Below are 19,352 nucleotides of genomic sequence, written 5' to 3'. Positions count from 1 at the left end.
AGGGGGAGAAACGAGTAACGGAAGTTCTCAATGCAGTGGTTTGCAACCATTTTATTTTCCCATATCGAAACTAAAAAAAAAAAAAAAGACAATTAAATTAATATAGTTTAAATATTTTATATATATATATATATATATATATATATATATAAATATGTAATTACGTAACACAAAACATATTTCGCAACAATAACTTTTCATTCGTATTAAATGCATGAATTAAAGAATGTTCGAATAAAAATATAGGATGACAAATCGAAAAGAAAAAAGATCAAAAAAGAAAATAAATTTGACTGATATTCTTATATGAAGTATAGTTAACAAAATTACATACATTGTTTGACAACATTACAAATTAATTAATACTTATCAAATTAATTAACGATAAGTTCGATATGAACGGAAGGATGATAGAAAGTTGTGCGTCACTGGGCACTCGCAACGGTCATTTCATAGGCGTAGTATATATGAAACTTGAAAAATAATCGTTGTACATTGTCAATCATCAGATTAAATATCGACGCCAATGTTACCAATGGGTGTCCCCAAGAAGACCATCGTTGAAGCGTTAACACGCAGTATTTCTAATCCCGTCAACGTATATGCTTCACGCGAAATTCACGAGAAATTCATTAAATCGTGAACATCCGGATAAACACCGGAAGATCACGATGTTTTTGATTATTGATTCATTATATTTCCTTCGTAATCGAAAAAATCGATCTAATGTCTGTGAAAGGAATATTATGTTTTCGATCATTTTATAGAAATTTGACTATAATAATCTATAGTTGTTGTATGTTTAGACATAAATATGTTTATACACAAATATTTTTGACTAAATAATAATAATAGTGCGATGGAAATTTTCGTGAAGTATAAATAAAAGTGAAGTTGTGTGTGGGGGATGAATAAAGATGGAAGGATTGATATGTTACTGCCGGAAGTGATGCACTAACAACGTATTATTTTAATGCAATGCGCATTCAAAACTTATGTGATTTTCGAAAAAAAAATCCGATCGAGTATACGTTCCCTATTACGTTGAATAAATCAATTCTATTTGAAATATTTACATTCGTGGCAATTAAAATTATTTCTACGTGAATATCAAGTGTATGTACGTATGTATTTCTTGAAAAATATACAGAAGTCCTGAGAAAATCGATATGGTGAATGCAAGTACATATGGATATTGCATCAGCTAATGTTTCAACGCGGGAAACTGTTTTATCTTTGAGATGTTTCTATCGAGAAAACTATTTCTTCGTAACAAGTTCGTAAAAGAAAAAGAAATATATCCGATTCTATAACTAATATTTACATACAATGTTTCTATTATCGTCGATATATACTTCTGTTTTAAAAGGAAATAAAAAAAAAAAAAAATAGATAAGAAAATGAATATATAATAGTAACGAATATAATCATAATTCAACAATAAAAATCTATCTTTTATTTTTTCTTTTCCACTGATAAATGTATAAACTTTGATTAAGAATTATCTAAGTTTACAAAAAAGAAAAAAAAAAAAAACTTATGTAATCTACAAAATAAAAATGAAAATAATGGAAATGCGGTGAAGGAAGAAATGCGACTGAGATATGTCCGCGTCTCGAAGGGAAATAAGAACGCCGAAGTTATCCGAAAAAATCCGAATAACGACGGAACGAAACGAAAGTAGGGAAGCGCGCATTTTTCATTTCGGCGGGGACTAATGAAGTAAGCCGAACGTTGACGTTCTTCGTTTCGGCGGTGACCAACGAAGTGAACCGAACGTTGGCTTTCTCCCCACCAATACTTCCCTCCCACCAACCCTATACTTTCCCCCCACCGTAAAGCTCGTCAGAACCACATGTGCGAAGAGCACGCGTTCGTTTCGTTTGTATGTACGTTTGAAAGAGGTATGGTCACAAGAATTCGAACCTTTGAATGGGTCGTAACAAAACGACGTTGCCGAAAAAATCTTAATTTAATATTTTCTTATATATTGAATCATTTTCATTTGAAAATAATAAAAATCACCTAAAAATGCCGGACAAAGTAGCACCAGCCGAGAGGCAAGTGATGGTGCTTCATACTTCGAAAAAAAATATTTCCGAAGATAAGAATAAAGACAGTGGTGTGAAATTGAAAAAAGAATTAGGATTACTCGATGGAGTTGCAATAATCGTTGGTATCATCGTTGGTGCTGGCATTTTTGTTTCACCTAAAGGAGTTCTTACTAATAGTGGTAGCGTTGGCCAAGCTCTCATCGTTTGGATTTTCTCTGGTTTACTTTCACTTGTCGGTGCTCTCTGTTATGCCGAATTAGGTAAGTAAAAATTAATTTCTTTTTATTTAATACATTTTCCCGCGTCAAATCACTCATATGTTCTTCAGAAATTCGCACATATTGTATATGTCGAGATACACGTGGCTGCAAAACGTCGACTCTACTGCAGTCTAGTCGCGTTGCTATGACACGGACTATGGTGTAATGAATCTAGAACTATATTTTACGTTATTGATAACCATATTTTTTACAAATTTCCAGCAATAAAAATGATACTGCATTATTAAAAATAATTTTTTCATTAATTATATATTTTCCAGAATAATGAAATCAACATTTAAATCATTATATTTAAATAAAGTTTATTTAAATAAATTAAATCGAATAAATTTCTTCCGAAAAATTTGTATTTGCATAATAAATGAATAAAAGATTACGGTCATTTATATTTATATATTATTATCTATAATTTATTATCTAATGCATAGTTGCATACATTATTTCATGTATAATAAAGTATTGATAAAAATTTAAAATATGATGACAAAACAAAAGATAATATTGCAAATACGTATTTAATAGTTATATCATTCTAACTGTTTTTATGACATAATGGCAAGTGATAGAACTGTAAACTCTTGCATCATCTTATTGTAAGTTAAGGAAAACTAGTCTTCGTAAAAAAAAAAAAAAAAAAAAAAAATATGTATATATATATAACAAAAACTATTTCGACTAGTAGGAATTGAGAAAAAAGTCATAATAATTCAATAATGATATCTTTTAAAAAATATTGTGTTTGTTTATACAATTTTGTTATTTAATTATTATTATTGATATTTCATCATATATGTATACCTATATTTATGTATACCTATATATGTATATTCGTTCTATATACATATAGATCGAATAATTTATAAATTGCATCTGTTCGCTCTCTCATCGATATAAATCGAAAATATTATATATCAGTTATGTTTACTAAAAGAGATAAGATATAAGAATATTTTTCTAATAATCTAAATAAATAATCATGAAATTTTTATTATCTATACTTTATGGAATATAAACGATGTTATTATTATCCGAAAAAAATGTCGATAAATTATAAATTGAACGTCTACGAAGATAACAATAAATAATCTATATCTTAAATGCCTTCTTTTTTAGATAAAACTCTTCTCAACAGATTTATTAAAAAAAGAAAGAAAGAAAAAACCGGAAATTTACTATAACGACATGATAGATCTATTCCTTCAATGTTATCTTTAATAAAGAAATAACCGTTCATATAATTTATATAATTACGAGTTAACATTTTAACTGTTTCAAGAAATGTAATGATCACGCTCGTCGCTTTCGATTTTACATTTTAATGCATGTTACTATACGCGTATGTATTTATATATGTACATAATCATGCCTGAATATCACAGCCATTTTATTTTCTTTTTCTTGTATTACAGGTACGATGATACCAAAATCGGGTGGTGACTATGCCTATATTAGCGATGCGTTTGGGTCATTACCAGCATTTCTTTATCTATGGGTTGCATTATTTATTCTCGTTCCAACCGGAAACGCTATCACTGCACTTACGTTTGCACAATACATTTTACAACCTGCTTGGCCAGGTTGTAAACCACCATATGCAGCTGTAAGACTTCTTGCAGCAGTTGTTACATGTAAGATATAATAAAAAAATTGAAAAAAATGATCATCATCATCATCATCAACAGAAACAAAAGAATAACATTTTCTTTTATTATCTCTAGGCTTGTTAACTGCAATTAATTGTTATAATGTTAAATGGGCAACAAGGGTTCAGGATATATTTACTGGTACAAAGATCTTTGCCTTGATCATCATCATGGTTGCTGGTTTCTGGTGGCTTTGTACTGGTCATACAGATAATTTTCATCAACCAATGGCTGGAACAAATACGCAACCTGGTTATATCGCGCTTGCTATATATTCAGGATTATTTTCCTACTCTGGGTGGAATTATCTTAATTTTGTCACAGAGGAATTGAAAGATCCTTACAAGTAAATACATATATATATACATATATATATATGTATGTATGTATGTATGTATGTTTGTATGTATGTATGTATGTATGTATGTATGTATGTATATGTACGATTACCATATGCTACGAATTTTTGTTTCAACTTAATTTTCATCTTTGCTGATAATCTGATAATTAATTAATATTATTTAATAAATTTATAAAGTTTTACAGCAATATAAAAATATGTTTAATCTTTATCTTATTTATATATTTACTTGAATATTACAGAAATCTTCCAAAAGCAATATGCATATCTTTGCCATTGGTGACAGTGATTTATGTCTTAGCAAACGTCGCATACTTCGTTGTCTTGACGCAAGATGAGATACTTGCATCGAACGCAGTCGCTGTTGTAAGTTTCATTTACATTAAACATCCGACTAATTGATTTTTAATTGTTTAATTAATTAATTCAATATTTGTAAAACAAAGATTTTAATCTTTTTATTACGATACGATTATTTTTTTCTCAGACTTTTGGTGATAAATTATTAGGAGTAATGTCATGGATCATGCCGTTTTTCGTAGCATGCTCAACATTCGGTGCATTAAACGGTGCAATCTTCGCTTCTTCAAGATTATTTTTCGTTGGGGCACGTAATGGTCATTTGCCTACTGCCATAGCACTCATTAATGTACAAAATTTGACACCAATGCCTTCCCTTATATTTCTGGTAAGTATTTTTCTTCGATTTTAACAAAAATTTTAACGAAACAATTGTTACATTGTTATGTAAAAAAAAAAAAAGAACAATTATCAACTTTATATATAATAATAACAATTATAACAATAATTTTAATATGTTATTAATCGTAAATATGTAACTAATATTAAATTAAAAATCAATTTACAGTTTCAACATCATTAATTTTTATTATTTATTAAAATAAGTTCTAATTGTTTAAAAAAGCGAGTAATATTTATTATTAATTAATGAAATAGTAATACCATTATTATCTAAGTAACATATAAGACATTCGAGATTTCAACTATCATCTTGTTTTGCGATACGTTAATTGGTAGTAATAAATTGGATCTTTCATGTCGCTGACCGTATCTTTAATGATAGACGGCGGAAGTCTCCTTTTCGTCTTTGTTCCTTCGTTTGTGAGAATGTAATTTGACCTGAATGACCTAGAGGTCGACTCTAACGTTTTAATACTGCATTGATATATATAGTATTAAAGAGACGAGCCCAAACAAATGTGAATAAATATCAATTTGTTTCTTATATAGGTATTATATGCATATATGCGTATACATACATACATACATACATATATATATATATGTATGTATATATATATATTATGTCTTATGATAAATAACACAAATGATACTAATTATAAATTTGGTAAAAATTTAATCACACCTGTAGACACGAGAGAACAATTTTTCTGTACTTGATCGCAAACTCCAATTTAAACGTTAAACTGTAATTTCCGTTTCTAGTGCATTATCACCCTGGCACTTCTGATCATAGAGGATGTCTATGTGCTGATCAATTATGTTAGCTTCGTTGAAGCACTGTTCACCACGCTCTCAGTATCTGGCCTCTTGTGGCTACGTTACAAAAGGCCCGATCTTCATCGACCGATAAAGGTATTCCATTTGATAATTAATTTTTTAATATATTATAATTAATTTACATATTATTTAAAATTAGAATAATTAATTTTCTTTGTAATTGAACTTATTAGTTTCACTTAATGTTTCTAACTGGAAATATTTGTTCCTCCATTCTAATATCAAAAATTTCCGATATACTATATAATCATTTTTTTGTGTAATTTATATTTTGTTTCCGAGATATTCCAGTTAAAAACGTTAAACAGTTTATTTCATATAAGTATTATTAATACGAAATTTGTTATTATACTATTATTCATAATAATATACAAGTTCGTATGGGCGCGCGTCTTATTTATTTTATTTTTTTTTTTTTTCTTTAGGTATCTATAGCTTTACCCGTAATTTTCTTCATAATTTGTACATTTTTGGTTATTCTTCCTTGCTACGTTTCACCATGGGAAGTAGGAGTAGGAATAATTATTATTTTATCTGGAATTCCTGTATATTCGATTTTTATATACTGGAAAAACAAACCAATTTGGCTAGTATCAGCTTCACGTAAGTATTGCTCAATCAATTTATAATTATATATAAAAATGTGATATTAAATATATAGAATTAAAATTTCATTGGATTTTAATACATCATTAAAATAAATTATTGACTTTCAGATGATTTTAACATGTTTTGCGCGAAACTTTTTTTGTGCGTACAAGAAGAGAAGAATGATTGAAAAGGTAAGTGCGTTTTATGGTCTTCTCTAGACAATGCAAATATATATATTTATAAACGATAAACTGATCTAAAGGAGCAATATTTCTTTTTTGTATGCAATAATTATTATATTAATGGATGTTCCTCTTGGCCATAATAATTAATGATATATAAAATATAATGAATGATTATGAGTGAATGAAATTAATTATGAATATTTTATAAATATATATATATATATATATCAAAAGTGTCAATGATGCTTCCAAAAAACTGCCAAATTTGTAAAATTTAGAAATTGTTGAAAAGATTTTTTATTTTAACGTTATTTAACTAGGCAAGAAAAGAAAAATAAAAACTAAATTATTTAAATCGTTTATATGAATGTGAGGCATTTTCTTATACTTTTATACAAAAATAACTTTTTCATGCATTATTTAATGTATCTTGAAATGTTTTGCATATAATTAAAATATTTAATAACGCATTAAAATATTTAATATTATATATTACGTGCAAACGCGATTGATGATAAATTTTGCTTGATCATATATAATTGTACATATAACAATCAATTGAATAATGTATAATCTATTCTTTTGCTAAAGATAATTAATTAAGATATATATATATATATATAAATTTTTTACACAAAATAATTGTAAATATTACATCATCAGCCTTTGCGAGTCAATTATGTTTTGTCTATTTATATTTAATAATATGTATTTGATATATAAATGAATATTATATTAATAATCAATATATATATATATATATATATATATATATATATATATATTGCGTGCGTCCATGTGTGTGGGTATATGAGTGTGTGTATGTATAAATGAGATAGTTGGTATAAAAAGTCAAATAAATGTATAAGCGTTATTTTTTAATATTTCTTTTTTTTTTTTCCTTTTGGTTGTGTATTTATACTCATTTTTAATATAATTCAATTGTAATATACATAATCCAGAGCAAATGTAGAATAAAATCACTTTTTTCAACTCCTTTTCTATCGCCGACACATGTGTGATCGATTGCTAAATTTCATTTTTTTTATACTAATGGAATATGTAATATTTCCAACATCAATTTTTATGTATGCCACCCATGTTCATCTAACAGTAAAGACAAACTTGTATAAAATGTGTTCTCTTTTTCTATCTGTTTCTCTCTCCCTCTCCCTCTCTCTCTCTCTCTCTCTAAATATATATATATATATTACGTTAAAATACATTGAGAATCACCATTTCTTAAATGTTTGCATCAGAATTTATATATTTGGCAATTTTCAAATTTTTTTTTTTTTGGCTTTTTTACAATATAACAAATTGCACGTGGTAATTGTATATTTCCAAAAATGTCGAACCTTTCGAATTTTTTATATGAAAATTCTTATTTGGCACGTATACAGTATTTATATTATCGTTCCATAATCAGCCAAATGTTTGAAAAATTGGTACCAATATGATGTATCCCAGAAAAATTTAATATTTTCTATTAATATTTACCGAAGTTGAAAAAATTTCTTCAAAGATATATTGTATGTATATAAGTATGTATGTATATAACAAAATTTTCTAAAATCTGTGCAGTTTTAACAACAAAATCTACAAATATATATTATCATATATATATATATATATATATATATATATATATATATATATATATATATATATATATATAAAATATTCTCTATAATACTTTTAATATTGGAAGAAATCGAAGAAGAAAAAGTTCAATAAACAGTTATTTAAAATATAATTTCTCAAAATTGAGATTATACTAAAAATTAATTGAAAATATTTTTCTCTCTTTCTCTCTAACGACGAAGATTACAAAAAAAAAGAAAAAAAAAAAAAAAAAAACATTTCATTTGAAAGATGTATCAACGAATAACACATTATACGTAAATATTCTGTTTCTTTTTTTTATATATGTATAGATATATATATATATTTTTTTTTCTGTTTTTAAATATATTTGTACGATCATTCTATATGACTAGTACATAAATAGAGAAATCGACATGTAAAAACGGTGATTTTAATTTGACTTTTACGAAGAACATCGTACGCTCGCTCTAAGTTAGTGTGGGAAAATATATATTATCCAATAAATATGTATAATAACTGCGTGATTATAGTATTTTTCGTAAGAAAAACACAATAATCAAAAGTGCTAGATTTTCTCAAATCATGATCCAGCACGATAATAATTCAATATAATATACACGATATTCTCTCATTAAATTATTTACAAAAGATGCACGTTTATAACAAAACTCTATCAAAAAAATTATAGATAATGGTGCATCATACATTTTGCTCAATTATTTCGAACGTATCGATTGAAAAAAAAAAAAAAAGAAAAAATATAAACAAGAAAAATCGACCTTCCCTAAACTTCTTCGATCTTTTATATCATTCGATAAAAATTTCTTATCCAATATCTTCGAAAACTCGATAATCGTACAACTACGATCTGAATAGAACAATTTGATAAATATAATAAACTCAACGTAAGAACGTTGAAAATAGAACCGACTAAATGATTGAGATGATTATTACCCGATCGAGATCATTAAAATCAGCCTTCTGCAAGCGGAGGCGTAACCCAACCATATTTCTCGTGAGTTTTAACGAGATTTCGAAAAGATTCTTCAGCGGATCGCCGATTGAATTCTTTATTGGTCTTTGGTTTTCTAGCAACGCGTCCCTAGAAAATTTAATCTGTAGTTTAACATGCTCGAAAAAAAAAAAAAAAAAAAAAAAAAAAAAAAAGAATAATTAAATAATAAAGTAACACGCATAGTACCGTATATTTTATCAAACATTAAAAGTATATACATTAAAAATATACGTGCGAAGAAGAATGAATACATGTGAATTATTTCCTCACCTGTCCCTTAACGATACTGGCAGCAAACTGCGTGATAACAGCTTCGATAGTATATGCACTGGCCCATCCTCTAGGTGTTAAAAGTTCCATACAAATAGCCCCACCTTCCATGACAAAACCTTTCTCAATTCTCGGCGAGATTACTCTCATGAAAGGTGGCGCGAAAGGAAAATTTTCTGGAAAGACTACGTGAAGAAGTATATAGGGTATCTCGAGTTCCCGCATGTCGGCAGCTAGCTCGCTTTCTGGATCGATTTTGTGAAGTCTCACATGCCACTCAAATAGATTGTCATTGATGAGCTCGGCGGTAAAAGTTGCATCTCGGCGATGTTGAGTTCTTTGAATTTCACTGAGTTCTTTCATCAAACGACGTAATCTAACTTTCTCTGGGATGTTACCCTATAAATTTATTATGTGATCAAATGAACAAAAATTCTTTCCTTAGTAGTGAGATTTCAGTGTAATCAGTTTAAATATTTTCAAAGAACTGTGATCTTCGGTTAAAAAATTAAGTTCAAATATAAAATGAATTACCTGAGAGGAAGTACTGGAAGACTTCTTTGTTTTGAAGAAGCAACTACCATGTGCGGTATGACTGCTGCCTGGATTTTCAGGCATGGAACCATCAGACGGCGTGACTGCATCAGGCCGATGATGATGACGATTAAGTAACCGTCTCGAAGGCGAATTTGTCGAGCTATCACTTCCACTTTCCTGTTCAGCAAGCTTCTCCGATGATCGGAATAATTTCCGAAAGGCAGCAACTACTTTCTCCTTCGATCTCGTAGACATGACTTGAACTGTCACGATAAATATAAAAATGTTTCTTTTTCAAATCGTTCGTTCCTGCCGTCTTTGATATCGTCGATTCAAAAGGATATCTTATCCAATAAAGGTCCTATAATAAATCTAAGCTGGTACAAAGTGTATCGCAAAATTGTCAAACAAAATTATTCGAAAATCAACAGGAATTTCATTTGAAACGTGTCCTTAATACTTTGTATAAATATTTTTTAATACAATATAATCGTCAAAGTGAACGCTTTGTTTTAATAAATTAATTAAAAAGTTGTAAGTGTTAATTGAGAACATCCATGCAAACAAAAGAAATCTATTATAAAACACAAGAAAAGCGTGATGTCTTTAAAATGTAAAAAAAGAAAAAAAAAAAAAAGGAAGAACTAAAGAGAGAAAAAAATGATAATAAAATTAATTATACAAATATTATCACCTTTTTCAATAATATTATCTTCGTTTAACATAATGCGTAACGAGTCGCATATCTTCGTCATTCATGATCCATTTTTTCTACGATTCCCCGCCGGTCGAATTCGTAACAACGTGAATTTCTTCTTTGTAAGGTTTTAAAATCACTCACTCGCTCACTTTATTCTCCCTATACAAGAGAGATGGAGAGTAGATAATGCGGAGTAGTAAGTAACGCTTAACATATAGGAATTATACTGACTACGTTGTATACGTATTTGCGAATGGAATAAACGAGTGACATACGCGGTACAGCGCAATCTCCACCCTCATTGAACAGAGTAGGACGCCTTGTTGAGATATAGATGAATGCCTGGAAGGGTTGACATAGTCGGTAATGTTGCTTCGTGCCAAAAGAAACGCCTGGACTTCTAATATCGATCCATTCAAAGCGCCTCTTCGCTATCAAAAAAACAAATGAAACAAACTTATATTCATGTTCAACAATATTCATTGTATTATACATTCATTTTATTTTTTATATGTGTATATGTGCATGTGTGTATGTGTATATATAAAATATACAAAAAGATATTCATTCAAAAAAAATTATAACAAACGTTGGTTTCTTAATTAATCGGCTACGTTCATGGCGCTAAATTACGAAATTACCGAAATGCGAATGTGCGTATTTAATATTATTATCTTTTTTATTTAACTTTCCACGGCACTACAATATACGAATTTAAATATCGGTTTGAGAATAAAAATGTTAGAATATAATTAGTTAAATAAACAAATACGATAAAACATGATATATACTGTATCCATGCCCATTTCAATTCTTCCCACAAATTAGGTTGATAATATATTAAATGATCTTTGTAATGTAATTCTCCTTGGATTGTAATCATATCTTCCTTTGAAAATCCCGATTGAGTGATTACATGGCTGTTAGTAATTTCTGCTGAAACTAATAGATTACAAAAATATATAAATTCGTTCATAAGTTTTATAGTTTTGAACACAAAATAAAATATAGTGCTTACACTTTTTATTAACACTTTGAGATAGCAATTGCAGCAATGTTCGGTCTGACAACTCTATACTATGATTATATGTCTCATATAAATGATCGCTATGAAGAATGCCTCTCTGTTTTAATTCCAAATCAGCAATGAAATAAATCTTTTGTTCATCTTGATGTAATGTATGATCAAATATTGCTAATGATTGAATAGAGCTTTCAAAAATTTGCTATTAAAAAAAGAATATTTATCAAAAAAGATATATTTTACATTGATGTATAATAAACAATATGTATTAATTTAACTAATGTCTTACCTTTAATTTAAAATCAAAAAATAAAAAAAATCTTATGTTCTTAATAGGTGAATCTGTATAAAACTGAGCTTCAAACTTTAATATATCTTTCCTCCCATCGTTGTTTGTATCTATTTCTTGTACCTTAAATATATATATTTATATATATTTATATATATATATAATATATATATATAATATATATATATATATAATAATATATATTATAAATTAAAAAATATTAACATAGAAACCTTTATGATTAAACAATCATCAGAAATATTATTCTCTTTGTAGCTAGTAAAGGTAGAACAAACTATTGGGGCCATTTCTATGCCTCTCTCCATTAGTAATAAATATTTATATTGAAAAGATATGTCTGGTGTTTCTGCATGAGTTTTTGTTTTTATCCAAAATCCTAAAAGCAAACTAATCTTGATATTCTTTTCAATTTTAATGTTCTAATAAAGCAAAAATCAATAATGTTATATTAAAATTTATACCTCCTGTATTAAACATTAGAAAGAACGGAGTAATTATTGACATCATAACCAATAATAACACAATTAAAGAGCTTAAAGAATATATTCTAGCTCTATATTTATAATAAATAGAACTCGAAAATATTTCAATCGCAGTCATATCGGATCTCAGTGTTTTGTTAATATTTATTCGTTGCTTTGGTAACAATCATCGACAAGAGTCTAGTCATTGAGTGAGAAACGCCATCTTGTATAATAAATATCTGAAATAAAGTTCATATTCTTATTGTTAGATGGAAATTTAGATTAATTATTATTAATTTTCAATTATATTAACATTTATATATTAAATTTTTTTAATTAATATATAAATATTAAATTACATTTACTAGATTTGTTCTCCAAAAGAGATTTTCACAAAAAATTAATCTCTATCTTTTATTATTATTATTATTATAATTCGATCGACAGTTTTATTTTACTTTTAATCATTCAATCTATGCATTAAATTTTTTTATATCATTAGAAACAAATTTTTTATTTGAATACAATTTTTATTTTGTTTTAATAAATTATTAAAAAAAAGCATCATAAATTGGCGGGAAATTTGAACGATGTTAGTTCACGAAGAATTTTTAGATCGTGTGAGTGCATGACGTGTCATGGCACCTTTCGAGATTTGATGTTCGTTGCGATATAATGTTCCATGCGATTGACAAACGTATGTAACGGAGTTACAGGACGGGAATTATTATGAAGTATTGCCACTATTTATTTGATGTAGTATCCAAAATACGTTTTTAGTAGACAATAGATACTTTATATTAAAAGTGAATAATAATGGCGAGAATATTATCATCGATATGGCTGTTGTGTACGCTCTACGTAGTTACTGAAATATCAGCATTTTACTTGCCCGGTTTAGCACCAGTAAATTTTTGTAAAACTGATGATGATTCTTCGAAAAATTGTAAGGTATATTATCCTTTTATTAATTTCTCGATGCAAAAAAACTAAAGTAACATTGAACATTTTTTCTACGTATATTTGGTTAAGATCGTCTATTTGCGTTTTATAAAAATACTTTGTTCTAATGTTGAGTATCTTATCTCTTCGATTCAGAAAATTACATTTCTTACTATTCGAGATATTTATGTGGTAATAGAAATAAATCTAAACAATGTATTCATGAAATCGTTTTTCAATTATTATTATTATTATTATTATTATTATTATTATTATTATTATTATTATTATTACTATACTTTTAACATTATTTTTCTTATTAAATAAATGGCACTTAATATCATTATAATTTTATTTTTGATAGATATTTAATGCATTAGCTTAATGTTTCAAGTAAAATTTAATAACATTTATAACAATTTAATAATGAAATAAATATTAAATATTTTTATTGTATATTTTACACCACTTTTATAATTTTTTAATACAATCTTTGATACTATTTTTTTTTTTTTTTAGTCTGAAATCAAATTATATGTTAATCGCCTGAATACTGAGAAATATGTTATACCTTATGAATATGATCGGTAAGTAAAATAAAAAACTTTCATTTGATTTCTAGATATTATATATTACTATGTACTGTTTAGATAAATTGTGGAAAACTCTCTTTCATTTTTATCATATCTTTTTAATAACAAATTTTCTTTATTAGTTTTGACTTTTGTACTGCGGAAAAAGAAGAATCTCCAGTTGAAAATTTAGGGCAAGTAGTCTTTGGAGAACGGATTCGCCCTTCTCCATACAAGGTAAATGAATAAATGTAATTATTTTAAACTGCAATAAATATAATATTTAATATAATCTATATATTTCTTGCAGTTGAAATTCTTGGAATCAGTCAATTGTCAGAAAGCATGTAAAAAAGTTTATAAAGGAGGAGATGAAGCTTCAGAAAAAAAGTTGCAATTCCTTAAAAAAGGAATAGCGCTTAATTATCAACATCATTGGATCATTGGTAAATATCACTACAATGAGAAATTTATTAGTACTAATATTATTATATTATTACTTAATTTCATCTTTTTATTTGATAGATAATATGCCAGTCACATGGTGTTATCAAATACAAGATGAAAAACAATATTGTAGTACTGGTTTTCCAATGGGCTGCTTTACAAAGGAAGCTCGTTCTCAACAGGATGCCTGTAGCATTAATGTATGCATGATTAAAAATAATTAAATTCAAAAAAATTCATTTAATAATGTTAGATAACAACATATTTTATATATATAGATTCATTTAATAATGTTAGAATAAGAACATATTTCTTATATATATATATATATTATACTTAAGAGTACTTCTGATATTCCTGTTATTAGGGTCCATATCACAACCCAAAAACATATTATTTATTCAACCACGTAGATCTTAACATAACATACCACAGTGGAGTCAAAGAAGAATGGGGAACAAGTTTCAAAGCAAATGGTGGTCGTATTATCTGTAAGTATTTGTAATATCTTTATTGATATAACATAGCATAATTTTGATGAGAGGAAAAAAGAATATGTTCCCTTTTGATTATAAATAAATTAAAAAAAAATTTCTTCTCTATTAGCTGTAAAAGTTATTCCTCGTAGTATTAAACACGAAAATGTCCTAACTTGTACTGGCAAAAAAGCCATGGAATTACCATATGGTGATCTTCCTGCTGATCAAACATTGGAAATAACATATACATATTCTGTAACATTTTCCGTAAGTTTTCTTAACTACGTTATTATAGGAAAAATAAAAATTGTTAATTATCACTTTATTGCTTCTTACATAATGTTCTAATTACAGCAAGACAATACAATCAAATGGTCATCCAGGTGGGATTATATATTAGAATCAATGCCACATACAAATATTCAATGGCTTAGTATCCTGAATTCATTAATTATTGTCTTATTTTTATCTGGAATGGTGGCAATGATAATGCTTCGTACATTGCACAAGGATATTGTGAGATATAATCAGGTACATATATATATATACAAGATTGTGACAATCAGATACACTAGGACAATGTTTTTAAGATTTTATTGAAATGTAATAATTTACATTGTTAAAGTGATTATTGTAATTCACTTCCCTGGAAAACCTTCACTTTGTTTTCTTTCTATTTTGTTTTTTTTCTGTTGTTCTCTTCTTTTCTTCTTTTTTTTTTTTTTTTTTTTTTTTTTTTACTCGTTCGAAAGTGAAAGGTTCCAAAATTATATTATTATATGAAATGATGATATTTTTACGTTTATGTTGCGATAATGCAGGCCTACTTCCAGATAGAGTCAGGAGAGGATGCACAGGAAGAATTTGGATGGAAACTAGTACATGGTGATGTCTTCCGACCACCACGTAAAGGAATGTTATTTTCAGTTTTACTTGGTTCGGGTACACAAGTCTTTTTCATGACTCTTGTTACACTAGGTGAATAATTCAATGATTTTTTTTATATGAAATTAACTTATAATTTGTATATTATTAAAATAAAAAAATAATGAACTTCTCTAATTTCCTTTTTCAAAATTAAGTAGCTGATGTATTGTTTCGATTGATTACAGCATTTGCTTGTTTCGGTTTTCTGTCTCCTGCTAATAGAGGAGCATTGATGACATGTGCAATGGTATTATATGTATGTCTTGGAACCTCAGCTGGTTATGTAGCTGCTCGAATTTATAAAAGTTTTGGTGGCGAAAAATGGAAATCTAATGTATTGCTTACATCAATGCTGAGTCCTGGGTAAAAAAAAAAAAAATGACTTTATCTATGGAAAGAAAATTTTTTATATTAAACCTCTATTCTAATTATTTGATTTATTCATACGCGCGTGTATACGTGTGTGCATGTGTGTATTTATATATTTGTATATACATATATATATATTCTTTTTTATATAATTTCAGACTTGTCTTCGGTTTATTTTTTATAATGAACTTAATTTTTTGGGGAAAAGGCAGTTCAGCTGCAGTACCATTCAGTACTCTCGTTGCACTTTTAGCATTATGGTTTGGAGTTTCCGTTCCATTAACATTTATTGGAGCTTATTTCGGATTTAAGAAAAGGGTAAATATATATAAAAAACAAATATATTAAATTGCATATAAACATAAAAATTCAAACGAATCCGATACTTATAAGTTCTCACTTAATATTTATAATTATAGTCACTGGAACATCCAGTAAGAACTAATCAAATACCAAGACAAATACCAGAACAAAATTTTTATACACAACCAATACCTGGCGTAATAATGGGTGGTGTTTTCCCTTTTGGATGTATATTTATTCAGTTATTCTTTATTCTTAACTCACTTTGGTAATTAATATTTTACAACTTATTATTAATTATTCAAATAATAGAATTCACATAAAATCTCTATATTTTTATTTTTTTTTTTTTTTAGGTCTAGCCAAGTGTATTACATGTTTGGATTCCTTTTCCTAGTATTTTTAATACTTGTGATTACGTGCTCTGAAACTACTATCTTACTATGTTATTTTCATCTTTGTGCAGAGGTATTTCACACGTATTCAAGCTTATAATTTTATAATATAAATTTTTTTACTATACAATAGAAATTTTGTTTATATAGGATTACCATTGGTGGTGGCGCAGCTTTTTAACATCAGGATTTACAGCATTTTATTTGTTAATTTACTGCATACATTTCTTCATGACAAAATTAGATATTGAAGATGCCACATCCACGTTCCTTTATTTTGGATATACTTTAATTATGGTCTATCTATTCTTTCTTCTGACAGGTAAATATTCATTAATTACATATTATTATTATAATATAATAACAAATATGTTTAAATATTTTAATAATGAAAATGATTTTATTCATATGTTACCATAGGTTCAATAGGATTCTTTGCTTGCTTCTGGTTTGTGCGTAAAATCTACAGTGTTGTAAAAGTTGACTAATTGGACAGTTAGTAACCAAAAGTATAAATATAAAATGATTGTGGTACAACAAGATAAAATGATTGAATAAGATGAAATGAATGATAACAAGAATGTCCGATAGTACAATGACCATTTGTTATTCATATATAACTTATGTTCAAGTTATTAAAATCCTCTTATTTCAAATATTATTGTGTAAAAAATAACATTTATCTTACAATATAATATTTGACTAAGATTTCATTCATAATTTCATAAGATAATTTAGATATGAAAATATTCAAGAATAGAAATCGACTATCGACCATTCTTCTTAATAAATTTTATATAACAAATATTGGGATGCGAGCAAGCTTGCACGCACACCGCGCTCCGTATGAATGTAATTTAATATTATGATATTACGTTTGAAAAAATTTTTTAGTAGTGTATCAATTAATTTATCAGAATATGTCTGTGAAGATAATATTACCTACAGTATTTGGCCTACACAAAACTAAGAAACAAAGTAAAATACAGGTACCACTGTTATGTTTCCAGTACATTGTACTTTTTCAATTTATTATTGCATTAATATTATTAGAATGATTTTTAGTTGCTATAAATATCAACAAGCAAAATAATATTAATTCTATTTAAATATTTATCGCGAGAAATATACCTTAACAAAATAAGAGATACTTTTTTTTTTTTTTTTTTTTTTTTTTTTTTCATCATTTCAAGCTATAAAGTTAATATTAAATTGGAGAAGTTGCTACGATAAAAATGTCTCTATTTGAAAACAAACAAAAAAATGTAAACGATTTTTCTTTTCTTATTAATAGTATTTATAATTTGGAACTATTTTATTAGTATAATCAATATGCACATTATTACAACAATTTTGTAAATTAAAGCCATTTAAATATTAGTATTAATGATGTTATTGATATGAATAAAGATATCAAATAAGTTTATGTACATATTCCATTAAAACCGAACAAATAAACTTTTGATGTTAATAGTATTAGAAGCATATAAATACGTGTATGTGTGTGTGTGCATGTATATATATACATATATATATATATACACATATATATGTGTGAGTGTATAACTTGAAGTAAAGAATGGTATTAATTATTAGCCAAATGTATCACTTTCTGAACACATGTATATTTTGTAAAGTATTACTTATTGTTTATATCTCATCTACAGGTAAATAACAATCTCCCAATTGGTATACTGTAAAAAGTAAGCGGTAAAGATACTTCATGTCCTATCGTGTTTTACATTTATTGATAATTTTACACATGTCACATTATGGAATATTGAATATTATTATATATACAATGTGTGTTTTTCCTGCACGACTATTTGGCAGGTACAACAACACTAGTGTTTTTCATATTCTACTACCACATTTTGTAGTGATAGGGTCATAATCCATTAACTTTGAGTTAAAGTTAAGGCAAACAAGAAAGTGGATATTATAGAAAGAAACTTTTTTCTTTTTTTTTTTTTTTTGTGTCTGTTTCCACATTCACATTTTTAATCAATCGACAATATTGCAATTTTCATGTCGTAGTATTATTGCTATCTGCGCGTCGATTTAAACAGTTGACTAAAGTTCGTTTCATAGAAAAAGAGAAAACGAATAACTCAATTCAACGTTACGCTTCACAAATACAATGTCCTTTTTGTTATTCGACCAATAGTTTTTTTTTTGTTTTTTTTTTGTTTTTTTTTTTTTTTTTTTTATATTAATTTCTCTTTCTCTCTCTCTCTCTCCCCCTCTTTTTATATTCTTTTACGAATCCCACGTTGTGTGTGTGTATACTCGTGATGTGCAGCATTACGAGTAATATAGTTTTTATTGCATCA

The 19,352-nt window shown here is 27.2% G+C and overlaps 4 protein-coding genes across 11 annotated transcripts; 2 read left to right on the top strand and 2 right to left on the bottom strand.

Moving 5' to 3' along the window:
- The first annotated feature begins 515 nt into the window (after positions 1-515).
- Positions 516-7,816, top strand: LOC124955918 (Y+L amino acid transporter 2). Of its 2 annotated transcripts, none has more exons than XR_007103022.1 (8): positions 516-2,314; positions 3,745-3,963; positions 4,054-4,324; positions 4,582-4,705; positions 4,827-5,027; positions 5,807-5,956; positions 6,392-6,484; positions 6,598-6,647. XR_007103022.1 is itself a non-coding variant. In XM_047511060.1 (8 exons), exons 1-8 carry the CDS (start codon positions 2,032-2,034, stop codon positions 6,657-6,659), a joined length of 1,488 nt encoding a protein of 495 aa, XP_047367016.1. In that variant the 5' UTR covers positions 518-2,031; the 3' UTR covers positions 6,660-7,816. The 2 variants fall into 2 exon arrangements, 1 of the variants encoding a protein (XP_047367016.1); XM_047511060.1 differs by having other exon boundaries at positions 518-2,314; positions 6,307-6,484; positions 6,598-7,816.
- Positions 7,817-8,467: 651 nt separating this feature from the next.
- On the bottom strand, positions 8,468-11,199 carry LOC124955741 (ubiquitin-conjugating enzyme E2Q-like protein CG4502). Of its 4 annotated transcripts, none has more exons than XM_047510610.1 (5): positions 11,063-11,199; positions 10,782-10,946; positions 10,085-10,350; positions 9,551-9,949; positions 8,468-9,367 (listed from the first exon to the last, which is right to left on the bottom strand). In XM_047510610.1, the coding sequence occupies exons 2-5, from the start codon at positions 10,840-10,842 to the stop codon at positions 9,239-9,241; spliced, it is 855 nt and encodes a 284-aa protein (XP_047366566.1). In that variant the 5' UTR covers positions 10,843-10,946; positions 11,063-11,199; the 3' UTR covers positions 8,468-9,238. The 4 variants fall into 4 exon arrangements, with proteins under 4 accessions (XP_047366566.1, XP_047366564.1, XP_047366568.1 ...); XM_047510608.1 differs by having other exon boundaries at positions 8,469-9,367; positions 11,019-11,161; XM_047510612.1 differs by lacking the exon at positions 11,063-11,199 and having other exon boundaries at positions 8,469-9,367; positions 10,085-10,459; positions 10,782-10,924.
- Positions 11,076-12,809, bottom strand: LOC124955740 (transmembrane protein 231-like). 3 transcript variants are annotated; one of them, XM_047510606.1, is made up of 6 exons: positions 12,583-12,809; positions 12,334-12,497; positions 12,101-12,223; positions 11,806-12,013; positions 11,579-11,729; positions 11,076-11,218 (listed from the first exon to the last, which is right to left on the bottom strand). In XM_047510606.1, exons 1-6 carry the CDS (start codon positions 12,719-12,721, stop codon positions 11,203-11,205), a joined length of 801 nt encoding a protein of 266 aa, XP_047366562.1. In that variant the 5' UTR covers positions 12,722-12,809; the 3' UTR covers positions 11,076-11,202. The 3 variants fall into 3 exon arrangements, with proteins under 3 accessions (XP_047366562.1, XP_047366563.1, XP_047366561.1); XM_047510607.1 differs by lacking the exon at positions 11,076-11,218 and having other exon boundaries at positions 11,258-11,729; positions 12,334-12,508; positions 12,583-12,722; XM_047510605.1 differs by lacking the exon at positions 11,076-11,218 and having other exon boundaries at positions 11,259-11,729.
- Positions 12,810-13,206: 397 nt separating this feature from the next.
- On the top strand, positions 13,207-18,614 carry LOC124955887 (transmembrane 9 superfamily member 2). 2 transcript variants are annotated; one of them, XM_047510977.1, is made up of 15 exons: positions 13,207-13,536; positions 14,047-14,114; positions 14,243-14,336; positions 14,410-14,545; positions 14,625-14,746; positions 14,914-15,037; positions 15,153-15,292; positions 15,380-15,556; positions 15,847-16,003; positions 16,138-16,315; positions 16,480-16,639; positions 16,741-16,892; positions 16,981-17,092; positions 17,170-17,341; positions 17,440-18,614. In XM_047510977.1, exons 1-15 carry the CDS (start codon positions 13,402-13,404, stop codon positions 17,505-17,507), a joined length of 1,995 nt encoding a protein of 664 aa, XP_047366933.1. In that variant the 5' UTR covers positions 13,207-13,401; the 3' UTR covers positions 17,508-18,614. The 2 variants fall into 2 exon arrangements, with proteins under 2 accessions (XP_047366933.1, XP_047366934.1); XM_047510978.1 differs by having other exon boundaries at positions 13,208-13,536; positions 15,859-16,003.
- Positions 18,615-19,352: the final 738 nt, after the last annotated feature.

Source organism: Vespa velutina, chromosome 19 (assembly GCF_912470025.1).
Source record: "Vespa velutina chromosome 19, iVesVel2.1, whole genome shotgun sequence".
In the NCBI taxonomy this organism is placed as follows: domain Eukaryota; kingdom Metazoa; phylum Arthropoda; class Insecta; order Hymenoptera; family Vespidae; genus Vespa; species Vespa velutina.
Note: the sequence above shows the minus strand (reverse complement) of the source record. Positions and strands in the feature narration are given on the sequence as shown.

What these genes read in the sequence shown, in the direction of transcription:
- LOC124955887 (XM_047510977.1), top strand. Translation starts at nt 13,402, where the DNA reads ATGGCGAGAATATTATCATCGATATGGCTGTTGTGTACGCTCTACGTA. An exon ending in TTCGCCCTTCTCCATACAAG is followed by an intron (nt 14,337 to 14,409) that starts GTAAATGAATAA and finishes TATTTCTTGCAG; the next exon opens with TTGAAATTCTTGGAATCAGT. An exon ending in ATATTGTGAGATATAATCAG is followed by an intron (nt 15,557 to 15,846) that starts GTACATATATAT and finishes GCGATAATGCAG; the next exon opens with GCCTACTTCCAGATAGAGTC.
- LOC124955740 (XM_047510605.1), bottom strand. Translation starts at nt 12,721, where the DNA reads ATGACTGCGATTGAAATATTTTCGAGTTCTATTTATTATAAATATAGA. An exon ending in ATGATTGTTTAATCATAAAG is followed by an intron (nt 12,224 to 12,333) that starts GTTTCTATGTTA and finishes TATATATTTAAG; the next exon opens with GTACAAGAAATAGATACAAA. An exon ending in TCAAAGTGTTAATAAAAAGT is followed by an intron (nt 11,730 to 11,805) that starts GTAAGCACTATA and finishes GTAATCTATTAG; the next exon opens with TTTCAGCAGAAATTACTAAC.
- LOC124955918 (XM_047511060.1), top strand. Translation starts at nt 2,032, where the DNA reads ATGCCGGACAAAGTAGCACCAGCCGAGAGGCAAGTGATGGTGCTTCAT. An exon ending in TCTCTGTTATGCCGAATTAG is followed by an intron (nt 2,315 to 3,744) that starts GTAAGTAAAAAT and finishes CTTGTATTACAG; the next exon opens with GTACGATGATACCAAAATCG. An exon ending in TTGGCTAGTATCAGCTTCAC is followed by an intron (nt 6,485 to 6,597) that starts GTAAGTATTGCT and finishes ATTGACTTTCAG; the next exon opens with ATGATTTTAACATGTTTTGC.
- LOC124955741 (XM_047510610.1), bottom strand. Translation starts at nt 10,842, where the DNA reads ATGACGAAGATATGCGACTCGTTACGCATTATGTTAAACGAAGATAAT. An exon ending in CTTCCAGTACTTCCTCTCAG is followed by an intron (nt 9,950 to 10,084) that starts GTAATTCATTTT and finishes ATAAATTTATAG; the next exon opens with GGTAACATCCCAGAGAAAGT. An exon ending in CCAGTATCGTTAAGGGACAG is followed by an intron (nt 9,368 to 9,550) that starts GTGAGGAAATAA and finishes TAAATTTTCTAG; the next exon opens with GGACGCGTTGCTAGAAAACC.